The sequence below is a fragment of the Bidens hawaiensis genome, unplaced genomic scaffold (genome assembly GCF_021521415.1).
Source record: "Bidens hawaiensis isolate Kalapana, Puna unplaced genomic scaffold, B.hawaiensis_p1.1 tig00022884_1, whole genome shotgun sequence".
Taxonomy (NCBI): domain Eukaryota; kingdom Viridiplantae; phylum Streptophyta; class Magnoliopsida; order Asterales; family Asteraceae; genus Bidens; species Bidens hawaiensis.
Window position 1 is genome coordinate 118,020 of NW_027493574.1, and position 25,994 is coordinate 144,013.

The following is a 25,994-nucleotide window of genomic DNA, read 5'->3' on the forward strand; positions in this document are numbered from 1 at the left end:
TATACGAAACAAAAAAAGGTTAAAAAAATATCGGCTTGTCGATTTTCGAATATTTCAACCCAAGCACGACGCAAAGCCTTTTTCTCCTCTTTTGTCTAAGGAGTTGTTTTTCTTTTTGGAACGAATTCCTCGGCCGCTCGGCTGGAGCCTCCCGTGTCACACCTTCAAAATCCACTAACGGAGTTTTACCGTCAGAGGGTGTGAACTAACAGGATCGGAATCATCAGTTATAATCAAACCATAAAAACGTTTAAATGAAAATAAGTGCGGAAGCGTAAAACCATAGAAACAATTTTACATCACGCAGGACGATTTAAAACCAAGGATAACAGTTAAAAGTAAGTTTGCATAGTTAAAAGTTTATCAAGCAATGCATGTTCCTAAACCGCGCACCCGCCTCGGCTACCTGAGAATAACATACTGAAAGTGTCAACACAAGGTTGGTGAGTTCACAAGTTATATAAAAATAAATCGTTTAGCGTTTGCGTTCAGCGTTACAGCGTTTTGCGTTAAGCGTTTTGCGTTACAGCGTTACAGCGTTTTGCGTTACCAGATAGTGTTATGTCAAATTATATATCGATAGGTAGCTAGTCTATACAACAAGTATTACTAAGTGTTCGACACCGAAGCTGACTCGTTTATTAAGTGCCTTGTCACCAGGTCCTCCAGACCATGGTACGTGTTTGCCAAAATTACACCCGCTCGACCTCCAGTCGAGTTTAGCGTTGGGTGGGGTTTGTCAAACCCAGTAGTACTACTCAACAGTGACTCCTTATTCTAAATATTAACCGGTTCGATGTGTAGGACTTCAAATATTTCGTTTGCCACTTAGCCTTTATAAGTGATATATAATTTATAACAAAATCTTAAATGCGTTGTGGAGTATGTTATCTCCCCCAAGTGAAAAGCGTTTGAAAACAGTTTAAAGAGGGGAAAGTGAAACTCGCTGTTTGCGAAGAATTTCCCAACTTAAATCACCAAGATGCGCGTCACCGAAAAACTCTCTCTAACGTTCTAAAACAACAAAGAGATTTTTCTAAGTGTCGGAATATTATCGAGTCTCTAGACCCGGCACATAATGCCTATGCACATAACATGTTTCTTGTTTCGTTTGTGAATCGTGTGTGACTTTAACAAGTGTTTTTTTTGTGACACATCACATGTGTAAGCAATCATATACGTGTCATGTATTCATAACGTACATTACCAGCAGTTTTTCCCGTAAGGGCATTTTGGTCAACAAATAACAATTAACTAGCCATTATTCCCCATGAGGGCAATTTGGTCAAATCATGGCAATCAATTAGCAATTATTCCCCGCAAGGGTATTTTGGTCAAAACATAACAATTATATAGCAAGTATCATGTTTCATGCATTTTTACACAACTCAGCAGCTAGTTTCACCGAGACAGAAATCCTACTAGAAAGATTGTACTATTTCACCGATCATAACATCTCAATTAATTTACCAAAAATCATCACAGAAGCACATATGTCTTAGGTTTCCAGAAAATATTTTATTACATTTTTATTCCTCATAGTTTTCTCACAATCATCAAATCATTACAGCAAACTCATAACAGTCAAATTCATGCGCAACAGAATGTTATTTGCAATTCCCGTTAAACGAAAAATCCAATAAATGCAAGACCACTTGGGTTAGGTTCCTAACTCAATAAGTCAACTTCCAGAAGTGGAACCAACCCAATTGGTCTCGTAGTTCATGAGATATAACATTTACAACACAACCTAACAGCAGGTCTAACAGCTCAGCTTTGCACAATGTATTTGTAAATTCATAAAAGTTAACTTCTACTTGTCCAAAAATTACAAATTCATACTTTATAGAAACTAGACTCAACCTAGTTTACTGTAGTACCAATAATCTCAACCAATTTTCACGTTTACACTTCGTTACAGTCACTTAAACATCATATACACATTCTGTCCAGAAACTGTTTGCATCCAAACTCAACATAATAACAATCTATGAACTATCATGCATTCATATAACCCTCTAGACTCCATAAACACCATCCATGCACATCAATTACATATTACATACTTGATTAGGGTTTGTGTTTGAACTCAAATCAAAGATACAACAATCAACATGCAACAAGATTCAATCTAGTTATCAAATCATCATTCAATCAACCACAATCATATTAGCTATATACATACACTAAATCGGCAGCTTAGGGTTTGTGGTTAACCCAACAACATCAAAATCAAGCAACAAGAATGTATAGGATGATCAATTATACCTTCCTAGCACCTAGTTCTTCAATCACAAGCTTGATTTCTTGGTTGAATGTGTGTATAAGGTGGACGGCAGCCAAGGGTTCACAAGGAAGGAGGCCGATCGGAGCTTGGGGTTTGTGATAATAAGTTAGGGTTAAGTTATTAAGGCTATATTTATAGACATACAAGTTACACTCAAGTCCCTCCACTTTCAATTGTTGTTTTTCTAACTTAACTAACTAGTTTACATCTTGAGTTAATGTTCATAACCATGTTATCACGTAACACATAAGTCTAACACATAATTATCACATAATTACTGTTTTGTCGTTTTTCGTTTATTCCTCAATCGTTTGCGTCAACTCGTTTGCGTTTCGGTGCAAATCCCGAAAGACTACACATGTAGTAAGTGTTAAGCGTCATTTAAACCCTAGTTTAAATGTAATGAAGTGTGCGTTATAGATTCAATGATCTTAAGTTTGAATTGACGGAGTTGAGTTAACGGAGTTAACCTGAAATTGACGATTGTCACATCCCGCTCCTCCTTGTTTCTTTTTTTTGCTCATTTGCCCTTAACGGCCTCTTTATGAACCTCTTTTGTCTTCGGAGTGTACTATAGCCTTGTAGGAGTGTTTTAAGATCCCACATATTAATCGACCGAATATCAATTACGTAGTCCAGCAGGTTTGCTAATTACGCATTGCCTAGCTATTTGACATACACTTGTTTGAGAAAAGGTTTGCCCCGGTCAAATACGATCCCAAAGGTCCCATCATCGTCACAGTATGCAAACATTCTTACAAACGTCACTCGTACCAGACTTTTGAGCGTTCATTCGATTGTCACTCGAACTGCGAGGACTGTATTATATTCAGTTGAGTTTTGTAATTATTTTTGTATGATTATCTAAAGACATAATCTCTCTTTATATTGTACCTAGTTAATATAAACACTTTTGTTTAGTGTGTGCTCATCATCATGTGTACACGTGATTTTTTGGGTTTGTGTCAAGTTCAAATCGTCAACCCGTAAATAAGACCCATGTAACACTCTAGTTTTGAGATAACTTTGTCAAACATGAGCATATGAAATTAAATCCACCGTTGTACATTTTGTTAGATTTCTATTTTAGTTTTATTTATATAATGTTACATATTATTGTAATGGGTTTATATACCCACAATCTTATATCTCGTTTCGTGTACGTTTTAAGGAAATAAAAATGCACCTAGAGCAAATAAACATATCCCAATGCATAGTCATGGATTATGTAAACCAAATTACAATTGATCGCACGTTTTAACCATATTATATGATCTTATGTCTTTAAAACACTAACGATTGGAAGGTTTTTAGCCTTTTAGGTTCAAGTCTCCAACATAAATTTGTCGTTCAAAAAACAATATATGATCTAAGCATAATTATAAACGTTATATGATTAAAAAAGGTTTAGAACTCCAACTCACAATTTGCTTCTACGTTTACTTCAACTTCACTTGATCCAAGTCTCTCAACTTTTCATTTTCAAGTTCAGAGTTATCTCATGACCAAACATATGCGTTGATCCAGGAATCTTTTAATGTTTAAATTTATACGGTGCCATATTTCAAGATCCAATGTTTATTGAGCTAAACAAACAATACATGCTTTCCATCTTCCACTATGCTGCCGTGTAACCATCCTTGACCTTGCTTCATGAGGTACTTGATTGTTCTTCTTCATGTATAGCACAAAATTTCTCCCGCCACAAGACCCAATTGCTTCACTTGGACTCAATGCTAAAATGGGACCAAAAAATGTATATTTAACATAATTTTATATCATACACTTCTTATAATCATGCATTGAGAAAGTAAGAAAGTATAACAGAATCGAATCTTATTTCTACTAATTTCTTGTCATGCGTAACCTCTTGAAACTCACCAACCCGCACTTTGTAATTGTCTTGTTGGTTAGCAGGGTATTGGTGGAGTTTCGTAAGTTGTTTGATAATGAGTGACCTCATGGTTAAAAAGAATGTAAAAGAAAACGAAACAATTTGAAATGATTCAAAACCCCACCTGAACCTACATCCGATGCGTAAAGTATGAATTTGTTGAAATCCGACCCAATAAGAGGAAGCCGACCACCACGAGCATACAACTTTAGTGATGAATCTATAACGGTAGAAACCTTATCATCATCATTCACCACAAATCTCAAAGGCCCAGAACTTCCAGCCACATTCACAGTGATCAAAAGCCGTGAATTCCTAGCATTAGCAACGCCTTCTTCGTTGTTCTTTTTCTTCTTGGGCAAAATCATTCTCATCAAAAGACTTCTCTTCATGTTCTTTTTGGTCTCCATAATGGAATCTTAGGATACTAAGGACGGTTTTGTACCAAGAACGGCAAGAACTATAAATAGCTGGCAACGTACTATAAGATTCTTATGATTCTAGACATTCAAAAACGAGATTCAAATGTCGGAATTCATGTTTGTTTGAAGGCGACTGAATTAAAGGATCTATTGAAACTTAGATGATTTCGAGAATTCCAAGGTTTGTTTGTGAAGAATAATGTGGTGCATATGGTGTATGTAAAATTGTCACTTATTTTTACTACTAATAATAACAAAATGCGTTACTATAATAATAATAATAATAATAAATTGGATGTGGCTCAATGGTAGAGAACTCACTTTACTAGTGAGAGGTATGGGGTTCAAACCTCACTATCATATGGGAGATATGAAAGATAACCCAATAGTTGCCAAGGTTCGAGTCCTGATCTCACCCGGTTTTACCGGCTCCTCGTTGTCGTACCGTTTGGCGGGTGTGGGGTCGAGTTTTATTTGTGGAATCCCTCAATAGGTGGACCGCTAGGGGATCCGTCCGTCCGGACTCGTGGCCGGCTCGGGCTACCTTTTGCTGATGGGGGTCGCATGCGGAGTACTCGGCGTTACTTAGTTGGTCGTTCCATGAAAAATAAAATAATAATAATAACAACAACAACAATTAAACATGTCGATCGATAAATATTATATATGTACTTTTAATATGGTGTAGTGGTTCAAACTCCACTAACAACACTTTGGAGGGGGCATGGGTACACTCAATGAAAGAATACTAATATCTTTGTGATTTCTAATTGATCCTGAGGTGTCCGAGTTTTACCACTAGTGGGCCTTCGGGCAGGGACGAATGTAAGGCTTGGATAGGGTGGGTCGGTGCCCAACAGGGGCACAGCTCTTTGGGGACTCGGGTGGCCCTGCTCACTACTGTTTTCTCCGTTAGTATGGTAAATATCGTGATTTTCCCCGAAAATTTTTATAGGTATTAAGCGCAGTCATCCCCAATGTATTTTTCCAAAATACTACCGGCCACCACTGATTTTTTTATTAAAATATATTACCCCCATTTTTGGTTTTTTTATAAAACATTGTTGTTTTGATAAACAAAAAAGTTTTGTTTAAATAAAACTCAAAATTGAGGGGGTTATTTGTAAAATAAAAACTTGTTTAAACAAAACATAAAAAAATAACGGGGATTGATAACTAATTAGGGTTTGGATTTTTATAAAACTCGCATGTGCCCCTGTAACATATTCGGCTGTTCCTACCTGACTAGAGATATGACATTCGTCATTTGTGGTTTAATTCGTATTTGTATGTATATTGGAAACCCGACCCATTTTGTGTATCGAATCCTTCGTTATTAATAAAATATTGGGTTTTATGTTTCATTTATGTTATACAGTTGTTGGATCAAGAAAACACCCCTTTACGGTACTTTAAAACACCATTTTATTCTTAAAACGACTTAAAACGAACTTCGGGGACCTAACTCGCCAATTAACCAAAGCTGGAGACCAAAACCCACCCCCTGGCACGCCGCACGGCACGGCCAGGAAGGGTGAGTTGGTCGCGCATCACCTCCACCCACCTGCAGATGCATCAGCTCGTTTTTTGATGTATTACACCTTGTTTGACCCTCTAAACCAATCAAAATGCAAGAAAATCCCTTGATAGTGATATTATTGATGGCCCTTACATTTTCCCATATAAAAACAAGGCCAATACACCCATTTTAATCTGCTCTTTCACATCAAACACTCCCCATCTAAGTTCTAAGATTCATCTTTCAAACTCTTGATAGTTTGACTTCTCAAAGTCAAACTGAAGCTAATCTTATATTTTAACTAATTCTAGGTAATTAAAGCTTGTTATTATTGTTTGTTTAAATTATATTCACCTTGTTTTCTTGGCCTTCCCTTCTCCGACCATGGTCGGATTAGGTGTTATGCTATTATAAGTCAAGGCTACATAGAGGACTATTATAGTCCTTGTTAACACTTTAATTCGTTTAAGCTTATTGATATTGTTTAGTTTCTAATTATTTTAGTTTCCAAATCATTTTAATAGTTCAATGTTATTTGGGTATATTGTAACCATCCTCGGTTTCATTCCGAGTCAATGACCGAACCAAGACCGAACTTTCGTTTAAATACTTCATTATTAACATGTTGTATGTAAGACTTAAGTATTATCATTTCTAAGTTTATTCAAATAAGTTCTATGGTATTGGGTATGTGGTAACCATCCCCGGTCTTATTCCGAGTCAAGGACCGAACCAAGACCGAACTAAACGAGTTCACTCGCTTGAGACACATTAGTTGTGTTTTAGGCCACCGAATCTCATATTTTTCCTTAAAACTATATTATAAACTAATTTTAATTATTTTCTCAAAATATGTGGCATGTCGGATCCAACTTGATCTTATAACAAGTTTGGACCAACAAAGCCAAACACTCGCTTAACGGACGTTGAGGTTCTTCCTAATAGAACTACACACTTGGTTAAGTTTCTTTTAATTTCATTGAGTTATCTCATAACATTTATCACTTTGGAATCTCGGCTTCGGACTTGGCCAATTATCAAGACTCGAAACGACAAATCCGAACACTTGTAAAATCTCGTTTTGGTATCTGATGTGTTGTAAAACACCCTTACTTTCCGTACCCTTTTTATCATGTTTAAGTGCTTAAATAGTTTAATAAATAAGAGTTATGGCTTGTTTTTGCTTGATTTTATATAGATTGAATATTAATTGTAGGTTATGAGTTTTAATAAAGAAAAAGGTAAAGTTTGAAGACTCTAGGGGCCTTTTTTGATCAATTTTGAAGACTAAAACTCGAGGCCCGACCCAAGCCCACAAGATTAAAGCCTTACATGATACTATATTAAGTTAATTAACAAAAAAAAAACCCTAGACAAGCCATCAATCACGAAATTAGCAGCCAAGTAGGAAAAAAATAACCCTAAAAGCCCTCATTCAAGAGGAAAAATTCGTTTTTTGCAATTCTTGAGCCAAGGGAAGAAGAAGGGGGCTAAGGACGGTTGTGGACAACAGCTACGGGTCATATACACTCATAATCTCAGCCATAATAATGAGTAATACATCCATAAACTTTGTGTTTTTGTTCAAGAACCCTAACTAGTTGGTTTGATCTTTTATATTGGATTGTTTTACAAGTAACTTAGACATTGAATTGTTTGATTGTTCTTGAATCTTGAATGAGTTTACTTATGTTTATGTTTAAGTTTATGATGTTTAACTTGAATATATGCTGCTATCCAAAACTAATAATAGGCTAATTTAGTTAGTTCTACCTAGGTTAGATGAATATTGTTAGGTTTTAGTAAATAGATTGGATTATTGATGATCATGAATTGAATTGTTAATGTAAAGTTTGGTTTAACATTGAATTAGGTTGTGTTTAGTGGCTGTGTTTTGATTAATAATACTCAATTACCTCTTGCTTGATTGATTGAATCGGTTTTAGTTGATATTAGCTTGTTTGAACACTTTACTTTGTGTTTAGAGATTGTTTGCGAGGTGTACAATCATAGGGTTAAGTTGGGTATATTAATTAGTTAAAATCAGCGGGTAGATACCTTCTTACAGACCGAGAGGTGATAGGAAGTAGGGTCGTCTCATAGCTTTTACTTGTTAAGATTAGGATCGCGCGAGAGCGGGTTCGGTTCTTGTCGGGTTTGGGTTTGTGAGCGATTTGTTGACCTAGTTTAAGTTAAACTAAATTGTTCCTCTATCCTTGGTTGCGTAGTATTCGTCTCCATTAGGGTAGTGTGTCGGTGAGACCGAGAGGAGAGTCGGCATTAGAGCACTTTAACAATTTGTCACTCGGTTAGTACTTAAATCAATTAAGTGTAAATTAGGGTTTGTTAGTGAGACCGAGAGGTAATCTAGCTTCCTGAGTGAACCTTAGTTGTGTCATCCTTAGATACCGGTGTCGTGAGATTCTACAATCCATTAGCTTATTATACCTTTAATAGGATTCTTACCTAGGTAGACGTTTTCCCCCTTGATAAATCTTATTTTCAAAGTTTCGTCTATTTTCTTAATTTAAGTATTTTAAGTTAATTTAAGTTAGGTTAAGTAGTTAATAATTAAAAAATCATTTAAAATATATTATTCTTAGGTGAGTCTTGGTTATGGTTAAGTATTAAGTAAGTTTTCTCGTGTCCTTGTGTTCGATACTCGGACTTTCTTAGGTCTATACTATTAGTGATCGGTACACTTGCCGGTTGTGTGTGGATTCGTTAGGATTTCTGTTTAATAAATTTAAAGCTTAGTTGTGGGTCATTTAGAAAGAGCATCATTATACACACACCAGTATCTATCTAATAAAGGGTCTTGCACTATCGCAATTATACCCAAATATCTACTTAACAAAGGTTAAGTAAAACTAATGAATAAAATACCGAGACTCGATTTCGAGTAAACTTACTTTTCAAAAACCGTCACTTTTAATTTCTTATGTATTTACACTTTAACACTCAAACTTTAATTATTTGTCTTACTTGTCATGTTATTTTACTTTAAAACTTTTAAGACCATCTACTAACTCAAGACCCTCTTAATCTAGGTCTTGCTCGTTGAACTTACGGCTTACTTTTCCGTTTTATCGCAAAGTAATATTTCAAGTTACTTATTTCATGTGAGTACATTTTGTCAAACCACGATTTAGGGCCTAGGCGTGTGACCACAAGTTGGTACATGTTTTGTAAATGTATCAGAGTTGCGGTTTATTTAGCGAAAGACTTTGGTTATAATAAAATATTAATTTAATTGAAAACTTTTCGGATAATAAATACCCAAGTCCTTGATTTATTAATCATGTTTAAATCTTGTTATAATATTTAATAATTTAAAACTGAGCCATTATTACCTTGCGAGTATCTAACTCCATGAATGTCTATAATGTCTTGCTACCTGTGCTAATCTGTTTCCCTGAAATGTGGGGAAAAATACGTCAGCTATATGCTGGTGAACACGTTTGACTCTATAAACATTTGAATGACGTTACAATACAAATATAGTTTTCTCGACAATCTCAGCGGAAGCTTTTCTACTTCCGGTATATGTACCACTGCCCTACACACATAACGGTATTCTCCGAGCCACAAGGCCCTGAACAGAGAACTAGTCATGACCGTTTAGCCTGTGGCTACCTAGCCTATGACTGATTAGGCTTAACAGTTATGTTTGGATCCAGACACATGCATATTCAGTCTGAGTTGATTTTATTCTCTACGTTGTATTATAAAGTTTTAGAGATCACATGATCTCATGAAATTATTGACTGGCTCGAGTATAAATATGTTTTGATTGATTGATTGAAAACGTTAACGTATTCACTAGTACCCTCAGTGTGCGTTTGAAACCTTGACTGTGAATGATTGATTGATTGACTGATTTATTGATTGATTGACCTATAATAAAATAGGTATATATAAATATCTGGATTGTCTCTTGATCCGGCTTTAGACCTTTAGTCTGGTTTTGATAGCTTTAAACTTTGATTGATCATTTGTTTGAATAAACTATTTAGACCTGTAGTCTTTTAGTTTATTTACTAATCATATTCTGAGTTTCTTCTTCATGAAGAAACATCTATAATATGTTTCTTCTTGAGTGTTTCTTCTTCAAGAAGAAACATTCATTGACTGCTACATTTGTATGTAAAATATCATGTTTCTTAATCATGAAGAAACAATATATTAACTATATTCCTTGTGTATAAAATGTTACGTTTCTTAATCGCGAAGAAACTATATATCCTTATGAATGTAAAATTATGTGTTTCTTAATAGTAAAGAAACATTACTATAATCCTTTGTATGTTAAAAGCTTATGTAAACATAATTATGATCAAGGTTTGAACTATACCCCTGACTATGGTCTAAGCCATGTAATATAATAATATAATGACTTAGGCAGAACTCCTACCTTACACGGGTATTCAAAGTTATATACCTAAGCTTGTACGAGCAGCAGTTCTACTCTATGTCGCGTACTGGTGCTTAAATTGTCAGAACTTCGGTCTTAGCATGAACTTCAAGATTGGCACGCAAAACGAGGCGACATATGTTGGTCGTCATGGCGTGCACGTACTTCGAGATAGAATGTCATGTTATTTTCAGGTGGCAAGCACTTCGAGAAAACGTCGGTTATTTGGCACGGATTACGAGGTTCGACGCGCCAAAAGATGATCGACACGCAAAACGAGGTAGAGAGAGTAATTCTAAAGAAAGAAAGGATTGTGGTGTGAGAGACGAAGGAGCCATGAGTCCCCCTTTTATAGGCTGATTTGCAACCCATCGCGATGCGTAATGGGTCTTGGTAAGCCCGTCACGTATCGCGGCGCCGTATATTCTCCGCCGCCATACGTCGTGCTGACACGTGTCCGCTGATTCATCAAGGTCCATCGCGTTACGTGATGACCTTGGTTCTGTGCTCATCGCGATGGCTTCCTGAACTCAAAATTTTTACTTTTGGTAGTTTGTCACTTCTTGCAAAGTGCGCCATCAAAGCGCCACAATGCGCCCATCGCCCGAGCCCGTGCTCGTGCGCGTAAAGTGTTTCGCACCCTCTGCTAGGACCACTGGGTGCATGCTAAGCATAAAAGAATATTATTATGAAATTTTATCTCTTTATAAAGAGCTTTCAAATCTTTACCACTTTCCATGTGGGATGGTTTTTAACTTTCTTATTTATACCCATGTGGAATGCTTCCACTTTCTTACATCTTTCAATGTGGGATGGAATTTTCTTATTCCATATCTTTAACATGAGATGACTTTATTTATGGGATATTTTTATTTCCTTATAGAATGATTTCATTTTCTTTATTTAATTTTCTCATTACTTATTTTAGAGAAATACTTTGATCCTTCAAGTTTACTAAGTTTGTTAAATTTGGACCAAAATTTTGGGGATGTTACACATTTCATCCCCTGTTTCATTTTTATACCTTGGGGGTAACTTGCATACCTATCAAAACAAGAATGATTTAGGATACTAGATGCTCAACCCACAAAGTCTAGGATGTATGATACTTAGAATAATTGCCCTGTTGTGTGTTATATGCTTCATATGCTTTACGTGCACGAGTGTTTATTTTGATATTGTTGTTGAACCTCAATAAGTATGATCATACACACCCCTAACTACTCTAGCTTTATGCTAGTAGAACAGGACCTCATTATCCGAGTATGTTGGTTGTTACAAATTAAAAAGGATCCTTATTTATTTATTTATGATTTATATACTGCAATTGTTGCTTTTATTTATAGTTTTATATACGAGTTGTGGATTTTGCGTCATATTATATATACTCAAAACTATGAAATTGCTCACCAACATTCTTGTTGACAAAATTTATTATATGCATTGTTATAGGTTTGATTGTTGGTTGATCGAAGTTTGAAGACACTAATTTATTTTGAGACCGTTTAGGTTATTAGAAGAATGAACAATTTATTTCTTGTGTTTGGTGTTATTTTTTATGAACAAGTTGTGTTATTTTTTATGATTGAATGAAACGAATAAGTTGTTTAAATATTGTCACTTAAATAGTGTCTTGTGTTCTTGAGCAATCCGTAGCACCCCGGCATGTTCCGCCGCCTTTAGTCCGAGTGTGACAGGAGACCACCACAGGCCACAACCATAGCCACTGTCGTCTGCCGTCCACCGCCTACCGCCCGTTGCTCAACCCTATCATATAGGTAATAATTCATCTTTGTATTGTTATTAAATATTGTATTGCGTTCATATTGATTAATGTTCAAGGATTATAAATTTAGGGCTTGTATGGGAATTGGGGAGAAATTGATCAACTAAGCTTGTAATTTGTATTTTATGGTGAAATTTTACTTTAACTCACCCCCTTGAATCTTTTTAATTAGGTAAATCATGAAAAAGCAAGATACTCTTTATTCTTTTTTTTAAATGGATGATGAACAAACGAATAAACGTCACAGAGCTTCAACCAGTGAGCTGGCTAATTATGAAGCTCCACAACAACCACAATCAAATGCTAACTATGTGGATCTTAACAAAGTAAATCAGCAAGAAAATCATGGTGATTCAAAAGCTCCACAACCACAGTAAAATGCAAATATTCAAGAATCGCCTTCGCAATAAGATGTCATATGAGTATCTTGCGAATAACTTGGTGGTTTACATAAAAAAGGAAATTGCTAAAACATTTGATTCGGAATCCATTATTGAGGAATTTAAAAATCTTAAAGGTTGTCGAGCTACTTTGTAATTCTTCTTCTAAGGTACTCACCATTCCTCTCGGCTCTCGCATTATTATGAATATTTTAGGTCTTGTTGGTTAAAAATTATCTAGTTTTATTTTAATGGTAAAGAACAATCGTTTGAATGTATGAAAAAATTTATATATATATATATATATATATATATATATATATATATATATAATTGATTTATTTTGAGAACCGCTTTGAGTTTTAAGAACTCGAAAGAACTCAACGTAACAAATTTTTTTTTTTTGAATTTTTTTTACACATGTGTAATACGTAAGTGTAAGTAATGCACAAAAATTAAAGTATTTTTTTACAAACCGAATCGAATTATTACACATGTGTAACTAATATTTAAACTTGTGTAATCATCAAAAATACTTATTTTCTCTCCTGATGTATTTTCTAATTAAATTTAATCTCAGTCACATATTTCATATCATTTAATTAAATGTGTGGTCCAAAATTTAGTTCTTAAAGTTCTTATAACTCATCAAGTTCTCAAAATATCCCTCGCGTATATATATATATATATATATATATATATATATATATATATATATATATAAAGGAAGATATAAAAATCCTACGTTTCGCAATGTGGTCGCTCCCCCTTTTTTTGGAGTCACCAGATTTGCTTGATTTTTAAATGGAGGCTTCTCATGCATTTGACTCAAATTCATGGGTATGGGTTTTACCAAACCCAGATATTCCTTAAACGGGTTATAACATCTTATTAAATTAAAAATTATTCTCACCAAATTATTGATGTAAAAATCCTATAAAATAGGATATAATAAAAATTAATATATGATTTATTTTAAAAAAGATATATATATTATTTAAATTAAAAAACCAATTTGATAGTAAAAAAAATAAACAGGTCTTGGGTCTCATCAAACCATACGTATATTATTAACTTTCATAAATATTATTTATAATTAAAAAACCAATTTTATAGTAAAAAATATAAACGGGTCTTAGGTCTCATCAAAACCATATAGCTTTTAAACCGGGTTATAACATCTCATTTATTTGTGAAACAATTTATTATCAAACTATAAGTATATTTTTAACTTTCATACAATAAAAAAATATAAATTCAAAAAATAAATAAATAAATATTAGAACAAACAATATAAAACAACCCCCGTAATACGGGGGTTAATAAATAAATAAATATATATATATATATATATATATATATATATATATATATAGGGGATGGATCTTGTGAGAAGTGATATTACATCGAGAAGTGAAGGTGTAACTCCATTAATCCATAATTTCACTCCATTTCTCATGATGTTACCTACATGTATGTAGGTTGGTTGTATTTATGTCTTAGCTACACACATTCAAACCTACCTACACACATACAAACGTACCGAGCCACATTCAAACCTACATACCTACACACATACAAACATACATACACATATACAAAAATACGTACCTACACACGTATATACGCACCTACACAATACGAAAGGGAGTGAAATTAGGGATTAATGGAGTTACACATTCACTTCTCGCTGTGAAAAAACTTCTGAAATGATCCAATCACTACTAGAAAACAAGTCATTTTCCCACAAAATTTTCCTACAAATTTCCTACGACAAATAGTTCTAACAGATTTCCAACAAAAAAAATAAGCTCCAACTTTGCTACAACATTATCTAATAAACATTATGTTAAGTCAAAATAGTTTTTATAGGAAAGTTGTATGAAGTTTACAACCACTTGTTTTTGTAGCAATTGTGTAAGAAAAGTTGTTGAAAAACGGTTGAAAACGATTTTCAAGCATGTGTTTTTCCAACGTAACTTTTTGTTGGAAAATTGTTAGAAACTTGATTTCCCAACAAATTATATATATATGTCATATTGTTTGATCCGACCCGAAACGAACCGAATCGCCAACCCAAATATTTTGGGTTCGTGACTTCAGTCACCGTCGTAACGAAGTCCAAGCTTTGCCACTGTACATGTTCACATAGTCACAGGAAAACAAAGATATAACACATTTAAAAGTGAGGGGCCCATGACTTATTAGTTTAGCCCGGTGGTAGATGGTGTCGCTTTTACAAATGTAAAAAGTTGTGAATTTAAATTCTTACTGTGTAAGGTAAAAATAGATTTATGTGTTAAAAAAATGTTCAAAAAAATTTTAAAACTGAGGGAATGGTCGATGCGTGATCCAACTGTAAATGATCGAAATACAATCCAAGTAATATGGGATTCTTTTAGATAAACTATTACTAACTTTTCACACACACTGAAATATGCATTAAACTATGTATCAATAATTACAGGAACAAAGCCGGATAGGTAAGACGGTAAGCACTAGCATTATCAGTCCAATATTAATGCACTTTATATTCCTTTGTATCAATCCAATGATAAAAATAAATGCACCTTTAGTATTATGGTTTCTGACGCATATCATTAAGCCAATCAAAGATCAATACAATCAATCTGTATACCCCGTTAATCTTTAAAAAGGAATAATCAAATCACTACAATCTCACCTACACCAAGTGCATCCATCCTACCTACATATAAATTTCAGCCATCACACTCGATCTCTTTTTGCATCAACTTTGTGCACGGTCGACTTTCGTTTATCAAATTGTCCAATAGCCATAATGTGAAAATGGACAATCAAATGACATGGACAAGACAGAAGAGTCCTTGTGACATTTTATGGTTAGTTCAAGGAAACAACACGAGTTGCAGGGACAGAACTAGTATAGACTTCGAGGTAGCACATGCTATTGGTTCGTTTGTTGGTGAAATGTAAACAAAGTTTCAAAACTTTCAATTTTATAATGATGTTGCCAACCACGTGTAGTTATGTTAAAGGACTTTAGATATACGGGTATATAGAGGGGTCCGGTTAATCAATTTTAAGTAGAGAAGACTAAAAGTAACATAAAAGTATATGGTTACCGATTTCAAGTAGAGAACATTAAAAATGGCGTAAACGCATGTGAGAGGTTAACTAATTTTAAGTTACTTTCGTAGATCTAAGGGTATACATATCTTTAGAGTTTAGAGTAGATTTGCGAGTGGTTCTCAATTACAACTTGGGTGAGGTTTTCTCATACAGATAGTATAGAGGTAGGGTACCAGAAAGACTCAAATACCTTTAAATGATACCCGCGGGGCAGAGGAACACTATTCACAAAGTACCCGCGGGACATTCGGATTACCCGCATAACTTTGCGAAGGAAGAAACATCCTTATGTCACATGCGGAAGCATCTAGGCAACTTCTAGCGTCATCCGCGTGATAGCACATCTACCCGCCAAGATTACCGGGAGGCAATGCCAACAGGACAGCTGTAATTAACCAATTACCTTCTTGAAGAATAACCACGATTGTTACTTGAAGGATACGTGACCTGTTAACCAATGAATTGAGGACAGCTGGCCAGGTTGCTATAACCGTGCACATGGTCAGGAATTAGCTGATCCTATCATAGAATGGCGCGTGTCCAGGTTGTTATACTCATGCACATGGGACATATAACTCAACCTATCATGTAAGGATTCGTGTCCAGACGGTTACAGGAGATCTTCTAGAACGGGACAGCTGGCCCAATCACATTCTCACATCCTTCGGCTATAAATACCCTCTCAACCTGCATGAGGTATTCATTCACTCCCAACTATCTACTAACATTACTTAAGTACTTTCTCTCTTAGGAACTGTACTTATTCTCACGCCGTAGGGTGGTTACGGGAATACCCCCCCCCCTCTTATCCTTCCTGTAACGATCTCACGGTGTCTGTTTTGCAGGTTCCGGTCACTAGACTTTGGGAAGTTGTGCTCATATCGTGTTGGTTGTTATTGTATCCTACCCTGTTGACTCATTGGATCTAGGTCCCGTCAAGGGGATCAGATCCGTGTTTCTTCATTTGCGCCATCCGTTTTAGTGTTAGAATTGCAAGAATTTTTGTTGGTTTTTTGGTTCGTACGACATGAGTAAGCTTCATGAGGGGCCGACGGGAACTCCTGCACCGCTCTTACGTACTACCGATACTGAAGCGCTGGGAGGTTTTACCTCAAGTATCTTTGCACGTGTCACGACACCTGGAAGTTCCACTCCATGTGACCTAGGACATGTCACGGCACCAGCGAGTCCTACTCCGACGGATCTAGGACATGTCACAGCGCAAAGAGATTCTAAATCTGGCAACCCGGGGCGAATTACGAGAGAAACTCGCCAGACTCATTCAGAATTAGGCCAAGAGGATGATTCTGATGATTCTGAATCGGAGGGAACTCATTGTCATAGTTCCAAAGCTAAGAGACCCTTGTCTCCGGATGAGTGGTTTCGTCTCCAACAAAAGAAGGTTGTAGCAGAGTACGAGCGTAGACGGCGCTGGAGGTGATGGAATTGGGGTTTTTGGTTTGGTCTGGAAGATGAAATTAGGTTTTGGAGGGGAGGTTGGTGGGTTTGGTGGTGGTTGCTGGAGGTTGAAGGTGGGTGTTGATGGTGGGTGTTGGTGGTGGGTTTGGTGGTGGTGGATGAGTTCTGGAAGAAAGAGAGTGTTATATAAACTTTTTGCAGGTGTAGACGAAAAGACTAATATGCCCTCACATGCGCCTCACGTGAGGGCATTTAACTGAGTTTTTCTAACCCAGTTAACGTAAAGGACATAACGTGTAGAAAAAAAGTTTAAAGTACATCACCTGCAAAGAAACTAAAAAAAAAAGAATACGAACCGTAGTTTGGCTTTTTTTAAAGGACAAAATTTGTAATTCTGTCTAAAACCAAAGTAAATGAAACCAAATTAATAAATGCCTCTCAGTGGCTTGTATATATCAACTCTATTTTTTATCTAAAACAGGTATTCATATAGATTAAATAAAAATCATGCACCTTAATATCTTATAAACAAATTCAACTAATATTACCTTCAGCTAAACCGAACATTGGATTTAGAGTAAAATAACAGTTCGATAAATTTTTATATGCAAGTTGATTCTTTTTTAACAAAATTAGATCATGAATGAAAAGTAAGATATTGCACTATTTGGAATATAAAGTTATAATATTATAAGACAAAATCTGTAGAAGTATGTAACAAGAGGCCTTTGATCCAAAAGTATTAAGGTAACAAGACTTTGATTTTCAAATGATAAGGGTTCAAGTCTTGTCAAATTTAATAGAAAAAAAATAGAATTTAGAAATAGAATTGGATTGTATGCAAGTTTCCGTTCTTAGAAAAATAAATAGATAATCATAAAAAGGATAAAGAGAAAAGAAGGGTAAAAAAGAAAGGAGGGGCAGGTTTAGTTGTCTTAAATTTGGTTTTGGACTTTTGATTGCCCGCTGTTTAGACAGATTAGAAATTGAAAACTATTCTGTAAACTGAACCGGTCATTTAACCTTTGTTATATTTTTATTTTAATAATATTCATTTACGTATATGCATCATACCAATTAATCTTTTTAAATTAATATAATACGAAGTAACAATCATGAAAAAGAAAAAAAACTTATTCAAACCTTCAAAACCAAATCGGTTTGGCCGGTCTAACCAACCCAACCAATTCGGCCGGTTTGGTTTGACCGAAAAACAGACCACGGAGTATGGACACCTTATGCCCATAACAAGTTGTTTACGCAAAGGCATGACAAGTTGCATAGTTAGAATCGGAACAAGAAACTGAAAAATCATACATACAGAATGTTTGGGAGTGTTTTAACTTTCAGTTATATATACACTACTGGTAAGATAGTAACTGCTTTGACACACTATTCAACTACCAACAAGCTGTTCTCCATTAATCCCTCTCCGACAGTCGGGTATTCTGGTGACAGAAGCCACTCTCCATCCACCAAGAATTTAATTTCATACCTTCATTCATTAATGTATTTGTCAGATAAAATAAATATTAACTTTTAGTTCACAGATTCATACCTTCATTCATTAATGTATTTGTCAGATAAAATAAATATTAACTTTTAGTTCAAAGTTTCATACCTTCCAGGTCTAAGCATCAACGATGTGGAGAATCTCGTGTAAGAACCGGTATATTCTGCTGATAAGTATTCTCCATGACTCCACCCATCAAATGAGCCCATCACTTGAACGCTCTAAAAGCAAAATACGGGTCAATATCAGTTACCAAGCCAAAAGTCAAAGTCAAGGTCAAAGTCAATCCAGTTATAATACACACCTCTGCCATGCCGGACCAGAATAAAGTCACCTCTTTGGACTGTGCAAGTTCGACATCCTTAATTTGCTTCTTTAGCTTTTCTTGCATGCCTTTTCGCGTGCATTATCATTAAATATATGATTTATTAGACCGGCTAATAAGTGAAAGTTTGAGAATTTATGATTACAATTCATACCTTGTAACTGTAACAGAAGAAGAGACTGAATGTATTTCCCGTTTACTTTTCTTGAACCTGCTGGAATGCCATAACTAGCAATTTCTTTTGCCATGTTTAATAATGCCTGCAAAATAAATTAAAATACAAATTTAAGAATGTAAAGAAAACATATAATTAAAGAGAAAATAATGAAGTTAACCTGGATCTCAAGTTCAGTGACAGCAAGTTCACTTTTAAATTGAGCAAATGCTTCCTCCCTTACAAGCAACTGCAGTTAAAAGTAAACTCAATTAACAGTCAAATTGGAATAATATAATAACAGTAATGGGAAAATGGTAGTTAAATACCTGACGTTTGAGATACCGATTGTGCTGATTAGCTTCACTTAGTTTCTTTAACAGTTTCGCCCTCTCAGCATCGGCAATAAGTGCTTTTAACTATCCATAAAAAAACAAGTAACATTAAGAAAAACTAAAGTTATGAATATCAGAATTAATAACACGAGTTAAAACTTAAAACACCTGCTCGCTGTCAACCAGTTGTTCAGAAACGTCTTCTGAGAATGAATCCAAATCATATTTGTCATTGTTCATTGATGAAAACTTTTCCTCAAGAGTGGTGGGGAGACAAAGTACTCTCCATTGCGCATAGTGTCTGCCGTTTTTCATACAATAATCTTGTTTTATATAAGACAACTTCCAAAACACCCTCGTCGAACACAACGGAACCGAATTACAGTGAAATTTATGTGTATTTGTTGGACTTGAAATTCTATTTGGTTGTAAACACCACGACATGTGTTTGTTGCCGCCTTGACTGTCAAGAACATATCAGAAGAAAAATCATCAGTCGCAATATAGGCAGTAGAACGAGATATGTTAGCACGTAACTTTAAAAAGATATGTTAGCAGTTAGCCATCCAGATCATAACAAGCCCAGCGTTATTGTTGCAAAAAGTTGAACTAATATAAAGTCTTACCAAGATGAGAGTCCTTGTATTGAAGTGCTCATTGTATGACACTCCATTGTGCTGAAATCCTAATATACATACACATCAGTAAATTATACACCAACCGGTTTGAGATCTGAGTTTCATGCAATGTATCATGGAAAGTTGGGAACTCATCAAATTAGCCTACAAAAGTTTAGCCTAATCTCTAATACGTCGATTGTGATCAAAACATCCAAGAAAACAATTAAAAAAAGTATGTTCCTAGCATAGATAATCAATCATATACAGAAAAGGAGTAAGACCAGTCAATTGGAGGCTATTTACAGTCACCATAGGAAACTTGAACAAATAGATTAACAGTGGTGCTTACTGGTAAAGATATTCAGATTTAATCTAGGTAACAAGCCAAGCATTTACTCCTTCCATTGCACAAATACAGTCCAAATTCTAGATTAATTAGCGTTCTTCAAGTCAACTGACTAGATTTTCATTTTCCGGTGTCAACATATTATGTGGTGTGGCAAAGAAGGTAGATGACACGTGTTAGGCTTTTTATGGCTCATCTCATTCCGAATATCCCATTTTAATTTTATTAAATCATCTTTTTGTGAAAGCCATTTAATAAACGTTACCAAATTAATTTATTTCACCTTCTAGTCCAAATCTCCGCTGACATGGCGGGTTAGTTAAAGTTTGTAATTTTGAGGTCTCATGTTTGAAACATAACTCAATGAAGTTAGACACAGAGTATCAAAATCATCCTCTTTTGTGATAATGGTGTAATCCTATAACCTATCCATTGTTCAAATTGTACAAGTTTTAGAACGGGCAAGAGTAACAAGTGAATTAACTGTCGAACCAAACCACTGACTCGTATCATAAACGGTGCCGAACAACTGACTCTTAGGGTGCCGCATGAGAACCTGAAAGATGACCTCATGACAATTGGGCGTTTAAGCCACTCGACTAAACTAATATAAATTACCTTATGGTTTTATTCATAAATCATAAAAAAGAAAAACTAACAATCAGATAAAAAAGTGTAATCTTTCTTATTCTTAATCAAAGATATTGTCTTTCCGCATTCTCCAAAGAACCCACCTATTTTATTCCCTTTAGATCGATGAAGCAAAGATTCTACGAAACCTAATATGGGCCAAGTCGAGAACAAAAGAGGAGAAAGCTATATCAAGCTACTGAGAAATTGATACCCGAGTATTCACCACTATAACACAATCTGCTAGAATATGATCCAAAGTCTCCACATAATCTAAACAAAACTGACCAAGTAATTGCGGACATTTATTTTCAACCCAGAAGCTAAGTAGAAACATTTAAAGCCATAAAAATATTTTTCATATCTACCACTTACCAATCACCTATAATAATATCGTCAACATTAAATAAATGAAAAATAAATAAGTCGTCTTAATGACGGCCAATGAAAAATCAACTCCATCAGAAGTACCCAACAATCTTCATGTCTAAATCTCCATTAATAAAATTAATATTCTAAAACTCTATTTTTAATAATTACTGGTTGATTGCCATCTTGACATCTACCTCGTCTTACCAAGTTAGTCTAAGGTCTTTCACCTACACAAAGTATACGTTGATCAAGCAACACAAACAATATTTTAAACCGACATAATAACTAAATGAACTTTCAAACAAGGTTCGTACGGGAACATTCAATGTCTATACACTCTTTTTTTTTGTCTTAAATCCTATCACATTTTTCTCGTCTGTTTGTCTTGGTAACCACGTGAAGTAAATAATCAAGGTGTCCAATCCGGACCTTGTTGCTACGGCAGTAGGACGGCTACTGGTGGCTTTTCTTTGCGACTTGAACCGAAAGTTGGGAAATTTACTTCTTTGTCCTAATTGGGCCAAAGCCAGAGTGGGCCTGATATGGGGCCGGCCTAGCCCGCTTAATATTCATGTCTTTGAAGTTTTAAACTTTAATTGAAACTTATTTAGCATATACATTTGATGTATGTTTAGGTTATAGTAAAAGGTGATACTAGTGGCAAGGCTTGTGCAAGTTCGTTTTTAAGGACATGGTGTACATTTTGGATGTTGGACTATATCAAGTATCAATGCATCAACCATCATTGAATTCACATGTTTTATTTTTCTTGTAAAGTTGTACCCAATGAAATATAAAGCTATACTAAAATGGAATTGTAAAGCTGTACTAATGAACCTCATTTATGTGATTGAAGAAATTCTAACGTGACGACCATGAACCTCATTTATGAAACCGTAAGGCGTAAACAATGATCTTACATATGGGATCAATGCACCTCACCTATGTAACAGAAGACTAGAACTTTTGTTATTGAATCCCATGGTGTGTTTGAACACTTCGATCTTCAATTCTTCATAGACAAATTCAGAAACTGAGATTTTGTGAAGTGTTGGACTGAATTATGATTTTAGACGATGGACGATTCATTGGAAGATACAATATATTAAATGAGACATGCAAACTATATGTTATTATGAGTTAAAAGTTAGACAATAGATACGCCCAACTCATTATTTGTATACACACTGAAATTTTCAAGTCATAAACTGAGTTCCATAAATGAGAGAGAAGTTAAGGACTAGACACATTTATTTGTCTGATGATATTTGAAGAGAGTGTGTGGGTTTTTGTTAAATTTAAGGCGGTGGAAGATATATGGTGGATGAGATCTAGCGATGTTTTTGTAATTTTTTTTTAAATTTTAAAGATAGAGCGGGATATAGTGGGTATGATGTGATTGCTCTAAACTATCCAAGGTTAAGATAAATTTCATCATAAGTTTATAATGAGCCATAGTAGTCTTCGACGCGGATTGCATATGGCAAGACCTATCTTATGTAAATACACAAAACTTTGTCTCTAGTAAGAATAACTCACCTCGGACCACTAATTGTACCTTAAGTGAGTGGCTGCTTGAGCTTGTCTATGTCATTGTGGTTAAGACGAGCTTGATTGTTTTTAACAGCTCTTGACCTCAGGCCACTTCTAACGGTTTTCACTTTGTCTTTACGACTAATTCCGTACTTGATTTGAGTGAAGATTTGCTCACCTCAATCACCTACTCTCCCGTGGCGCCAATTGATAAAAGAACGCTACCCTAGCCTTATTTAATTAATGGGATTACTCCATAGAATAGTAACCAACTTTGCAAGTTGTTCAAATCAGGTCACTGATACAAACTTTTGTTCCAATCAGGTCACTGAACTTTCATTTTTGTTCCAATCCTAGATATTTTACCTGAATAGCAGGTAATCTAGGTTTTTTTTTTTTATTTTCAATGTTTTTACTTTGCATAATAACTTTTAAAGGTTGCGAAAATTAGTAAAAATACGAAATATAATTTTAAAATTCCGAAAATTTTAAAAAAAAAGTTCGGAAAATTGAGGTTCGTTTTTGAACCAACGAATCAGCGCGTTTTCAACACGTTACAACTCGATTTAACAGAAAAAGCTCGTTTAAGCGATTTTTTCAGTTCATTTCAGCACTTAACAGCTCGTTTAAACAATTTTGCAGTTCGTTTCAGCACTTAACAGCTCGTTTAAGCGATTTTTCAGTTCGTTTCAGCACTTAACAGCTCGTTTAAGCGATTTTTCAGTTCGTTTCAGCACTTAACAGCTCGTTTAAGCGATTTTTAGGTTCGTTTCAGCACTTAACAGCTCGTTTAAGTGATTTTCAGTTCGTTTCAGCACTTAACATCTCGTTTAAGCGATTTTTCAGTTCGTTTCAGCACTTAACAGCTCGTTTAAGCGATTTTTATGTTCGTTTTAGCACTTAACAGCTCGTTTAAGCGTTTTAAGTTCGTTTCAGCACTTAACAGCTCGTTTAAGCGATTTTTTAGTTCATTTCAGCACTTAACAGCTCGTTTAAGCGATTTTTAGGTTCGTTTCAGCACTTAACAGCTCGTTTAAGCGATTTTTAATTTCGTTTCAGCACTTAACGAGCTGAAAAATCACTTAAACGAGTTGTTAAGTGCTGAAACGAACCTAAAAATCGCTTAAACGAGCTGTTAAGTGCTGAAACGAACTAAAAAATCGCTAAAACGAGCTGTTAGGTGCTGAAACGAACTGAAAAATCACTTAAACGAGCTATTAAGTGCTAAAACGAACTTAAAAATCGCTTAAACGAGCTGTTAAGTGCTGAAACGAATCTAAAAATCGCTTAAACGAGCTGTTAAGTGCTGAAATGACCTTAAAAATCGCTTAAACGAGCTGTTAAGTGCTGAAACGAACTGTAAAATCACTTAAACGAGCTGTTAAGTGCTGAAACGAACTGAAAAATCGCTTAAACGAGCTTTTTCTGTTAAAACGAGTTGTAACGTGCTGATTCGTTGGTTCAAAAAAAATATAAAACTAACCCGAAACCCGTTTTGACCTGTTCCGACCTTGACCCGTTCTAACCCGAACCTCAATTTTCCGAACTTTTTTTGCAAATTTTCGAAACTTTAAAATTATATTTCGCATTTTTACTAATTTTCGCAACCTTTAAAAGTTATTATGCATAGTAAAAACATTGAAAATTAAAAAAAAAACTTAGATTGCCTGCTATTCAGATAAAATATCTAGGATTAGAACAAAAATTAAAGTTCAGTGACCTGATTGGAACAAAAGTTTGTATCAATGACCTGATTGGAACAACTTGGAAAGTTGGTTACTATTCTATGGAGTAATCCCTTAATTAATTGTCATAATTTATCTAAAATTGTTCATTTACTTGTCATAATGTATAGCCTTTTTTGTAGACAAATTTAGTAGTTGGGATTATAATATAAATAAATAAATTATAAATATAAACGTCCGATATAAGTCAAGTCAAATATATACATTATTATAATGGAGACATTGGCAATGGCCCAAGTCGTAGTCCAACATGCGTTCAAGTACTCCTCCACCCCTTGCGACTTCAGTTGTTATATTAAATATAACAAACAAAAATATAACATGTTATCTTATCGTACTAGTTATCATATTATCATATCTAATATTCTTTTCTCTCTCCAATTACTTCTTGTTGGGCACTTTTTGTTTGGGTTATGTGGATCGGTTATTATTTCATTTGTTTAATTATAGGCACTTCTTTTATCTTCTCAATTGTTTAATTTTAGCTCTCAATTGCAGTTCTTATGAAACACGTTTAGGTATACGTTCAGTCGATTACTCTCGTTGATGATAATGCATTTAGGTTGAGAGAGTAAGTGTTCCAAAACGTGTTTTTCAAGTCTGTTTTCTTGCTCGTTTGAATTTAAAAAGTTTTTAATAAAAAAAAATTTTAACAATGATGATATTAAAACAAAAGGATCCAATAAGGAGCCGAAAACAAACAAACAAATTACATCGAGAAAAATGTTTTTTAACCACTCATCCCAAGAAAATATCACTTTGATTTTCTATTAAAGATTTAATACAAGGTTCACATTCACACATCAACTTTTTACATTTTGTACACCTATAAGGTGTGAGGTGAAGAAGCATAATATGTTCGGTGTAATTAATAAATGTGCTTTTATGGCACATGTTCTCGGTCGATATGTCATATCGTCCAAGTTGTGTATGTTTATCTATGACGACTATACCCATTTGACTTGCCTTTCTTGACCAACCTGACCCATATATACATCTTTCATGTGTTCAATTCTTTACGCCTGCCTATTTTGACTCATATTCAAGTGAAACCAGCATAACTTGACCCTTCTAAGTCTTATTACTAATTTTACAAAAATAATAGTTTTATCATACAGGTGGTTATATCAAATTTCACTATGTTAGATCATGACTTTTATGGGATGAAATCGTGCTATCCATTATAATA

General features: G+C 34.8%; 1 protein-coding gene across 1 annotated transcript; it reads right to left on the reverse strand.

Annotated features, from left to right (window-relative positions):
* Positions 1 to 18,301: 18,301 nt before the first annotated feature.
* On the reverse strand, positions 18,302 to 20,254 carry LOC143566392 (protein PTST, chloroplastic-like). Its single transcript, XM_077053118.1, has 8 exons — positions 20,186 to 20,254; positions 19,728 to 20,022; positions 19,554 to 19,643; positions 19,406 to 19,474; positions 19,225 to 19,330; positions 19,050 to 19,138; positions 18,854 to 18,966; positions 18,302 to 18,727 (listed from the first exon to the last, which is right to left on the reverse strand). The coding sequence occupies exons 1-8, from the start codon at positions 20,230 to 20,232 to the stop codon at positions 18,625 to 18,627; spliced, it is 912 nt and encodes a 303-aa protein (XP_076909233.1). The 5' UTR covers positions 20,233 to 20,254; the 3' UTR covers positions 18,302 to 18,624.
* Positions 20,255 to 25,994: the final 5,740 nt, after the last annotated feature.

Coding starts and splice junctions, on each gene's coding strand:
- LOC143566392 (XM_077053118.1), bottom strand. CDS start 20,232: ATGGAGTGTCATACAATGAGCACTTCAATACAAGGACTCTCATCTTG. Junction 19,139..19,224: donor TCTTCTGTTACAGTTACAAG/GTATGAATTGTA, acceptor GCACGCGAAAAG/GCATGCAAGAAAAGCTAAAG. Junction 18,967..19,049: donor TCTGGTCCGGCATGGCAGAG/GTGTGTATTATA, acceptor TTTTGCTTTTAG/AGCGTTCAAGTGATGGGCTC.